Genomic DNA, 10,910 nt, shown 5'->3' with positions numbered 1-10,910 from the left:
TATTTATATTTTTTTCTCATTTACCTTATTAACTTTAACAATACAATTTTTAGGTTATGTTGACACCAAACCCACATGGGAAAATTTTTTAAAGCTTGATTTTAATTTGACTTATATTTTTTTTTTTTTTTTTTTTTAATAAATAACTTTAATTTGACTAAAATTAAAATTCAGCATTAATTTATTATGACTAAACAAGTTGTTTCATGATTTTGTACCTTTCTCATCAAACAGTTTTTAATAAAAAAAAATATTTAATAGAAATACAAATTATTAATAAGAGTTACATTTGTCTATTTGTGTATGTGAAAGTAATTTTAGGTTGGATGACTGCATGCATGAAATATAAAAATTCCTCCTATAATTATGGTCTTTTAAAAAATGGTCAGAGTAATTAATGGACACAAATCACCTCTTATTAGTAACTAATTAAAAGAACAACAATCGATAAAATTATATTTGAGATGTTTGAAATGAGTACATTTTTTAAAATAATAATAATTTCAATATGTCTTTTGAAATAATCAATGCATACATACTAAAATATGCGTAAATAATTCTCACGAATATTTTTTCAATAATTACATGATTTCATCAAGATTGACAAACTCATCCATCATAACCAAATTGTTGGGAAATTATTACAAAACTAACCAACATCTTATTTTGAGATAATTATTATTGTTACTTGGTAGGGATATAATTTCATTTTATTATATCTAACTTTTTTTTTTCTTTTTTTGCCATTATATATTTATATATTTACCAAGTTCTAGTAAATTTTATCTTCTATTATTTAATTTATTAAGGATCACTCTACCTTTCATAAACTATATATGCATATTGATATTTAACATTACCCTTCTATTTTTTTCATGTTATAACATAAACTCAGTTAACATGATAAAAAAAATTAATAAAAGTTTATAATGATTTAAGTTTGTTATTAGTAAACTTGGTCGTGTTCCTTATCATATAATTTAATTAGTGAGAAGTAAAAAAGATTTTTTAAATTATCGCTTATCCTTTTGCTTAGTTTGTAGTGTATGTACTGTTCTTACTAAATTCTTCACTAACTGACATACACTAACACCAAAATGCTAATTGAATGCTTTGAATGGAAGCAATGAAATCAAAAGGAAAAATTGATTGATGAGAGACCTAACTAATTCCCGATCACAATACTAATGGAAGCAATATGTTTGCTTTAACCAAAGAGGAAGGCTGATTATAAACTCAAAATTATTTAAAATTTAATACAATTTTTTTATAAAAAAAAAAAAAATCAAAACAAGTAAAAATACACTATTTATATAATTAAGGGTTATATATCGATTATTTAGTCTTCTATTTTTACATAATAAGCTTAAAAATTGCTGACAAATTAATTTGTTCGTAATACATATTTGAGAAGGTCTTTACAAGAGACAATTTTAACATTTAAATTCCATAATATGTATTCTGATAACAAAAAAAAAAGTCGGTTAGATTAATTTAAAGATAGCACAATTGCATTAACTATTTTTGTGCCCTTGTAATTATTTTTTATCCTAAAATAATTTTGTGCATGTATATATATATATATATATATATATATATAAATTTATTGAAAGAGCATGTTATTAAAAATAATAGTTAAAGCTCATAATTAGTATTGAGTATCAATTAGTCCACACCCTTTTGAATTGGGTGGATTATTCTCTCTCCTTAAGGTATTTGTTATATATATTGCTTCAAAAAAAAAAAAAAAAAAGAATAAACACATGTAAAAAAAGGATGAAAACATTATTAACATGTGCTATAAGCTCAAGTCATTAGTCAACCCATGAATAAGGAAAACCAAGCTGACCAAGTATTACAAAATAAAAAAGAAAAAATAGAAAAAGAAATCTCCCTCAATTTTTTTTTAAAAAATTGTATATATTAATGAGATCTAATTTCAATATTCCAAATGAATGAATGTTAGGTATACACATATATTAATAGCATTTCAAAATTAATAATTACATGAAAGGAAGTTATGTTATGATGATTGTACTTACTTACTTACTTCTACATACATAAATGTAAGATGGATGGATGGATAGGGTTGGGTTAAAATAGAAAACAAAGTTAGAGATGTGGGAATGATATGGATGTATGTATCGTAATCTAACATGTGCAAGCATGTTTAGTATTCTAAGATTGTTTCAATATACAATGTGTGTAGTAACACACCCTCTAAACCTAACAACCCATAATGTTTATATGTATATAATAAGTGAAATTTGTGTAGAAGGAAGAATTGGAATGAAGGGGGGAGAGGAGAGAGGGAAGGGGTGATTGGGATGATTTACTTGGCTTGGAATTGAAGGGATATGATGATATGAAATGAAGGCAGTTGCAACTACTGGTCTCTGCTGCTTTCACTCACTGCCTCACTCTCTCTCTCTCTCTCTTTTTTTTTCTTTTTTTTTAATTATTTAAAAAAAGTAAATATTCATGGGAGAGACGGTGGCGGTTGGATACGAGTGGCGGCGGCGCCAGTGATGTTGTGGAAGAAAAAGTCCATTCTCTCTCCACCACCTTCCACTTGGCACCTTCAACTCATGTTTAAACCTAAAGCTCTACTCTCTCTCTCTTTCATCCACAAATTCCTCTATTTTTTTCTTTTAATCCAAAACAAAATTTCCCTTTCTCAACTAAAAACTAGGATTACTAATTTACTACCCACCGTACCCCTTGCTTTACTTTCAACCATACAATTACCAACAAAAATACACAGCAACAACAATAACAACAACAACAACAACATGCGTTTTTACCTTTTAATTCCCACACGCTACTAACCTTTTTCCTTTTACATTTTTAAATTAAATTGTAAAAATTACAAAAAGGAAAAAAGAAAAAAAGAAGAAAAAAAAAAAAAACATTACCATCTTCTTCTATTTCTACCTTAATTTTCTCGTCTCCTCATCCCTTTCCAATCACTATTTTATATTATAATTTGTTTTGTTTATGGCAGCTTTGATTTTGGACCACCAAAAGCCCAACTTGAAGCATTTCTGTAAAATCTGCAAAAAGGGATTTGGTTGTGGCAGAGCCCTTGGAGGTCACATGAGGGCTCACGGCATTGTTGCCGACGACTCACCCACTCCTTCCAACAATAACAACATTTTTGACGACGACGATCCCGATCCCGATCCCGATCCCGATCCCGATCCTCACTCTCTTCATCATTCTTGGGACCATCATAACAATAACAAACCCATTAACCGCCGCATGTACGCCCTTCGTACTAACCCCAATCGCCTCAAGACTTGCCGCGTTTGCCACAATTGCGGCAAGGACTTCTTCTCTTGGAAATCCTTCCTCGAACACGGCAAATGCTCCACCACCTCCGACGATGACCTCGACGACTCTCTTCTCTCTTCCCCTCCTTGCTCCGACGATGACGATGAAGACGAATGCACCGCCACCCCCCGCAGACCCTCCGGCAGCAACAGCAACAATAATTGGTCCAAGCGTAAGAGATCTTTGAGAGTGAAGGTTGGCTCCCCAGCCTCCAACGAAGAGGAGGACCTTGCGAATTGTTTAATGATGCTGTCGAATGGGCGGGTGGTGGAGCCTATGTTGGTGGAGGGCGAGGCAGAGGGAGACGCAGATGCAGACGCAGAGGAATCTTGCGCTTCCGCCAGTAAGGAGGATCACCATCATCTTCTTCTTCAGCAGCAACAAGATCATAATCATCATAGAAATTATAATTACAATAACATTATTAGGAAACCAATAAACTTCATTCCTCCACTGTCCTACAGACTTCCAGATACAGAGGAAGACAACAATAACAACAAGGCGAAAGGAACCGTGGGAGGCGGCGGGAAGGGAATGTTCGAATGCAAAGCGTGCAAGAAAGTATTCAATTCCCATCAAGCCTTGGGAGGCCATCGAGCTAGCCACAAGAAAGTCAAGGGTTGCTTTGCCGCACGCCTCGATCACATGGACATTGACTCTCGTGAAAATGACGACGTTTATGAGGACTCTCTTTTCCCCACTAAACCCAACCACAAGTCCTCCTCCTCCTCTGCTTTCCATTACGAAAACCCCTTGGCCTCTGCTTCCAAGAGGAAGACCAAAGTCCATGAATGCTCCATTTGCCACCGAATTTTCTCTTCCGGACAGGCATTGGGTGGTCACAAGCGTTGCCATTGGATCACCTCCAATGCTGCCGCCGCCGCCGCAGCAGCAGCAGCTGCCGAGGCCCCCAAGTTCCACGATAAAAGAGTAGTGGCTCCTCCTCCGTCTAATTTCGATACAATTACAGCTAATTCAGCACTGGTACTCCCATTGGACCTGAAGTTGGATCTGAACCTCCCAGCTCCCGCGGACGAGGTACGGAGACCGGCGATGGATGTGTCGACGGAGATTCACTTGCAGTCGTGGGTGTGTAGTAAAAAGGACAAGGTGCAGGAAAATGAGTGTGAAGAGGAAGATGAAGAAGAGCAGAAAGAGAAAAAAATGATGAGGAAAAACGAAGAAGAAAAGAAAATTGTGAATAATGAGGATGTGGAGGAAGAAGCGGAGAGTAAAGTGAAATTAGCAAAACTTAGTGAGCTAAAGGATATGAACATGAGTGCAGGGAATTCTTCGCCATGGTTGCAGGTGGGGATTGCTTCAACAACTCATGTCGTCACACCAGATCCTTGATATACACACACACACACACATACACACATATATAAATCCCTTTTTCATTTTTCTTCTTTTTCACATTCTTTCATTGTAATGTGCATTTTTGTATAACAGTAAATCATACCAAATTAATTACAAATAGAGGACATCATAAATTAAATGATATTCAACATTGTTGTGGTCAATTTTAAGATTATGCACTTCTGATCTTTAGTTTGCTCATACGTACTATACTCTATCCAATCCACACCATGCCAAAATTTCAAATTTGAAATTTTCTACTCTATATGCATACTCTTCAATTATGGGGTCCTATTGTAACAATTTTGGTTATAAATGGATTGAGAGTAACCGATTACCCAACAATAAAATCTGCCATGTATCTACAAAATTCATTTCTTAATTATTATAGGTGGCATGCCAACATATGTAAGCATGGGTCAAGTCCTTGTGATGTCTGGCATATTCTATTTTAGTGTTATTTACAAGTTTTTAATAACCCAATTAAGGGTGAATTGAATAGTTTCAAAACTGTTGTTTTTAATAGCCCAATTTGTGAGTTCATGTAAAATATCATGAACCATATTATGATTACTGAGTTGAAATACCAATTTCCTCTTCTCTACATGATCCACATGCACACTGGCTATCATATAAACTATAAACTATAAACTATTCCATCCGATTCTTGGTTTAGCCAAAAACTGAACAAAATAATTGAGGGGTTTAGTTTAAAGTGAGTATACAAATGGGCCAATGTCTTAGTTCTAAGACTCAAAGACCCAACGAGCCCACACTATGGTTTTCAATGAATGCAAAGTCAATTCTTTTTTTTCTTATAATTAGTTTAAAAGGTCTCCATATTGTAATTTGAAATTTTAGCTATGAAACATCTTTTTAATCATCAGTTTGAGACTTAGATATTATATATATATATTAAAAAAATTTAACTTGTTGTTGGTAAGGGATGAGAATTGGATTGTTTTCGTTGATCTAAAAGTAATACTACACATTAAAATTACTGAAATAAAAGATAATGATATAATTATTGTTGACTTAAGAGAGAAAGAAAAAAGTAAAAAGTTAGTTAAAAGGGCTTCTTCACTCACACAAAAACCTTTTGACGCAACAAACTATTGAATTGAATATCAACTTTTCTTTTTTTGAATAGTGTGATGAGTTTAATTGGTTTGCAAGTCCACTCTACTCAAGTTGTCAAAAATCAACATTAATTATTATTCATATCGTATGCCCACTCCATTATTATTTCATTAGGTCTTACCCTTTTCTCATCCAACACAACCACATATATATTGCCATTGTTAAATTCAAATTAATTCACTAATTTTATTCCCTTTTTTTAAAAAAATGTCAATTAAATATACATACATACATACATACATATACTTTGGTTATCAAAGTTTCCATTCATGCTTAAAATTGAACAATCTCATTACCTCATTCTTCCCATCGTAATTTATATCTCTACTAAACTCTATTTGATCAAATATGTTTAAAATAATTAATATAATGTATAACGTATTTACATTTATATAACTTCTACCAATTATAACAGTATATGGGAAGAATTATTACCAAATATATATATGTAATAGTAATAATAATAATAAAGAGTTGAAATTTTATAGCATAAATGTGATTGATTATGGAGTAAAATAGAACAGTGAATGTGAAGGAGTGAGTTTAATTTGAATCACTTTTTGTGATGTGATTTGAAGATAAGTACAGAATGTACCAAACTAATTAAAAGTGTAAAGTATGAAACTCATCAACATAAGAGAAAGTAAAAATATAAGATAAATTATTGCCTAAAGAAATAATAAAATAAAGACTTGTATGGGTTATAATTAAATTAAATTCATCATTTATTAGCTTCAACTTTATTATTAATGACTCTTGTAAATATATATTATAGGGAGTGTTGATTACATTAAAGTTACATATTGAATTAAGTTCATGCATTGCATTGCATAAAAGCATCCCAGATATACAATTGAAATGGAGGGATTGACGGTATACAAAAAGTTACTTGATAAGTTGGATCAAAAGCAAAAGAAATAGAAAAAGAAAAAGATACTAAAGAAAACTTGGAAGAAAAAACATATTTTAAATTTCATATATATATATATATATATATATATATATATATATATATGTATGTATTATTTGGAAAATGCATTTTGAATTAGGAGCTGTGGTGAATTAATTAGAGAGGAAGTCTGTGGGAAATGCTTACTACTAATTCAACAAAATTTGGTACAATTCATTAATCCACAGTACTGGAGGGTCTCATCCTCCTTCTTCTTCTTCTTCTTCTTCTTCTTCTTCTTCTTATTATTATTATTATTATTATTATTATTAAGCTTAGGTTGATGATGATACATATAAAAATAAAAGTAGAACCATTTCTTGTGCCCTCACTCTCACTGACCGACTCCGTCAATATAATGATTAACTCAACTCCCTAACATTACGCACATTATTTACTCCCCTTCCCACACCACACATCCCCTGATCCCCTTTTTAGTTTCCATCTCTTTTTCGGCCTCTTTCATTTTCCAACCCAAAGATCCATTTTTAAAGGACTTTTTTCTTTTTATTTTTCTTTAATTTCTTAGCCCTCCCCCTCACACGTGGATGAAAACCTTTGAAGTTTTTTAGATGAGAAGAAGAGCTAAGAAGGCCTTCCCGATTCAGCCTGTCGTTACAACAAACAGGCAGTTTCCTTGACCTCTACAACTATGGCATCGGTTTATTTTGGTAATTATTGGTTTAATTCCCCAAAGTGTTTTTAATTAATGACCGCTAAATATAACTTTATTTATTTTTATTTTGAGCTCATGATCCAAATATCAAACGGCCCTTCTTCATTTTTCAATAACAATTCCCCTATAACAAAAAAGTTTTATTATTGAGAAGGGTAGTTTGGGGAATATGTAGGAAAGGATGGGAATAATAAATGGTGGAAACGGGGAAGGGTTACATAAGATAAATACATAGTTGCCTGCTTTGCTTTGCTTTGCTTTGCTTTGCATGTTACTTTCTTACATATATCGCTCTTTTAATTCACTCACTCATTCATTCATTCATTCATTCATTATTTTTCCTATTTATTGTTCTATTGCCGTTTTAATCCTCAACACCACTCTCAAATGTACCAATATGCCCTTACCAATCACATAACCTCTCTTCTTCTTCTTCTTCTTCTTCTTCTTCTTCTTCTCATTCTAATTCATTCCCTTCCCTAACCAAACTGTTTTCTTTTCTTTTTTTTTTTTTGGGAAGAAAAAAAGATTTTTTTTTTTTTTTAATTTACTTTGTTTCGTAGTTTTGTATATATCTATTGGTTGAGGATTGCTTGTCACCTACTCTTCAGTTTACACCCCCCCCCCCCTCTCTCTCTCTCACGTAGAAAGAAAGGAAAAGAAGGAAGGAGGAGAGGAAGAAGAAGAAGATTCATACTCTGTTTTTCCCATTTTGTGGGTTTCCCTTCTCCCCCACCTCTGTTTTCTCTCCAAAAAAAAAAAAAAAAAAAAAAACAATAATTTATTGGTTTCAGCAATGGACAGCCACAAGTGTAAGCTCTGCTTCAGAAGCTTCTCCAATGGCAGAGCTTTAGGAGGTCATATGAGGTCCCATATGATGAACCTTCCTCTTCCACCCAAAGGAGAAGAAGATGCAGCTCCCCCGCATCTCCATCTCTGTGAAGACGGTGACTCTGCTTCTTTTCTTTCCTCTCCCTCATCCTCGGAAGGCGATGAAGAGGAAAAGGGTGTTTCTTATGGGCTTAGGGAGAACCCAAAACGAAGCATTCGAGTGGTAGATCCTGAATTCTCATTCGCCGTCGACGCAGCTTCCGTGGTTCTTCAGGACAGGGAAAGCGAAACAGAGTCCTCAAAGAACCCAACCCGAAGAAGATCCAAGAGGACTCGTAAACCCGATCGCCGCCACCACCACCACCTCCATCGTCATTATAATGTTTTTAAACGCCTTCAGGAGAAGAAGATGAACCAGCCGGAATCGTGGACGGAGGCGGAGCCAGTTAGTTCGATCTCCGGTAGCACAACGGAAGAAGATGTTGCGTTTTGGCTGATGATGCTTTCTCGGGATAAATGGACGAAACAGAAAGGTGGGTATGAGGAAGAAGAGGATGAGGATGAAGAAGATGAAGATGAAGATGAAGATGAAGATGAAGAGGAAGAGGAAGAAGAAGAGGAATTAGAAGAGTCGATGGAAGAGACCGATGATTCCGAGGCGGTGAAATTCCCAAAGAATCGAAACAGAGGGAATTACAAATGCGAAACATGCAACAAAGTGTTTCGATCGTATCAAGCACTTGGTGGGCATAGAGCTAGCCATAAGAAAATTAAAGTGTCCCTAACTTACAACAATCCCCAATTGGGGAGCCACCATGAAAATGCAGCTACACCAAGCAGTGGTTCCATAGCGGAAAGGAAAATTCACGAGTGTCCTGTTTGTTTCAGAGTATTTTCTTCAGGGCAAGCACTTGGTGGACATAAGAGATCTCATGTCACCGGTTACTCAAATCCGCCAAAAACTGCACAGAAAAAGTTCCCGGATAGTTTGATAGATCTTAACCTCCCGGCTCCTTTTGAGGAAGACGATGTTAGCCAAATCGAACTCTCGGCAGTTTCTGATGCGGATTTCGTCAACGCCATTAGGCAATAAAAAACATACAAATTTCGAGGTAACAAAAAAAGTAAAAGGAAAATTTTGACCTGAGTATTCATATTCATATTGATCAATACATCAAATCTCATTCCAAACGAAACTTTGTTGAGTTTTGACTTATATATTATATGGTTGAAAGTTTCATTACTACTTAGACTTGGGAATTCCTGATCATTCTCTGAATTTCATGCTCTAATTACCCTTTCAGCCTTCATCAGTTCCCGGAAAACACTTTTTCCTTTTTTCATTTTCTGTTCATAATTTCTGGGTTCTCCTGTGGGCTGAGGTTACTAATTGAATTTTGGTTCAACCTACGATGAAGTTGTTGCAAACTGTTCAAAAAAAAAAAAAAAAAAACAGATTCTTTTTTTTTTTTTTAAATAAATATATATTTAGAACAAAAGATGTCATTTTCAGAAGAACTTGAAGAGTCCAATCCATATTTTATTGTATTTTATTTATATTCCGAATAATGGAAGGTAAGGTAACTGCCATCTCTCTCCACTTGCACTTGCAATTGGCAAAGACAGTTCATGGAGAAGAAGCAGCAGCAGCAGCAGCAGGAGCAGTAAAGTCTCTTATTCTGTGTCAATTCCCTTTTATTTATTCATTTTCCCTTTTGCCTTTTCATGTTTAATTCCCTTCACTTCTTTTTATTATTTTTTTACACTTCAAAAAGCTTCTATGATCTTCTTGAAAAAAATTAAAAAGAAAAAAAAAAGAAAAAAAAAAAAAAAAAGAATTGGATTTGAAAATTCATCATGGAGATCTGCAAGTTATTAATTTAAATAACAATTGACCTATAATTTGTTTATTTATTCAACATTGTATATGTCATTCTCACAAATTATACAAACTCATATTAATATGCTAATTTAAATGAATTTTAGACTTAGCTTGCACACCAAATATAATGCAATCGTGAGCCTAACATCTACATTCAAACCTTTCTATCCTACATTTATATATATATATATATATATATTTAATGGGGGAGAAAATTGCAATTGAGAGAGCAATATCTTGAAATGTCATTTGATATTTGTTGGATTTTTTATTTAAAGAATTAATGTGGAGATTTTGAAAGGGGAAAAAAGAAAAGAAAAGAAAAGAAAAGTGTGATATAGGATGGGGGAAAAGCACAATCCGTAGTTTTAGTGAGAGAATAAAATTGCTTTGATTTGGGAATGTGACAAAGTATGTGTGGATCAGTGTGTGGCCTTTTATTTTCATAAATGGAAATATTTATTCATATTTAATTACTTTGCATTAGTGGCATGATTGATACCTTAGCACTTATTGTTTTTTTACCTACATCTATTGCAAATAAAATCTTCTATCATCTTTCAAGATTGCAAACTAATAATAAAAATAAAAACATTTCACAAATGCATTTAATTATGTGAAATTTCATTGGCACCTACTAATTATAAAATTCAAAAACATATATATCCTTCAAAAAGCCTTGCCAAAAATAAAGAAAATTTATCAACCCTAGACTCTCGGCCCTTTTTGTTTAATTCATA

The 10,910-nt window shown here is 33.4% G+C and overlaps 1 protein-coding gene across 1 annotated transcript; it reads left to right on the top strand.

Annotated features, from left to right (window-relative positions):
• Window positions 1–2,840: 2,840 nt before the first annotated feature.
• LOC103483116 (uncharacterized) lies at window positions 2,841–9,484 on the top strand. Its single transcript, XM_051086333.1, has 2 exons — window positions 2,841–4,681; window positions 8,045–9,484. Exons 1-2 carry the CDS (start codon window positions 2,998–3,000, stop codon window positions 9,379–9,381), a joined length of 3,021 nt encoding a protein of 1,006 aa, XP_050942290.1. The 5' UTR covers window positions 2,841–2,997; the 3' UTR covers window positions 9,382–9,484.
• Window positions 9,485–10,910: the final 1,426 nt, after the last annotated feature.

This window comes from Cucumis melo, chromosome 6 (genome assembly GCF_025177605.1).
Source record: "Cucumis melo cultivar AY chromosome 6, USDA_Cmelo_AY_1.0, whole genome shotgun sequence".
Classification (NCBI taxonomy): Eukaryota; Viridiplantae; Streptophyta; class Magnoliopsida; order Cucurbitales; family Cucurbitaceae; genus Cucumis; species Cucumis melo.
This window is presented reverse-complemented; position numbering and strand designations above follow the sequence as displayed.

Bases quoted from the DNA above. Each gene is read 5' to 3' on its own strand.
- LOC103483116 (XM_051086333.1), top strand. From the start codon at position 2,998: ATGGCAGCTTTGATTTTGGACCACCAAAAGCCCAACTTGAAGCATTTC. The intron at 4,682-8,044 runs CTTGATATACAC...CTATTGGTTGAG, and splicing joins TCATGTCGTCACACCAGATC to GATTGCTTGTCACCTACTCT.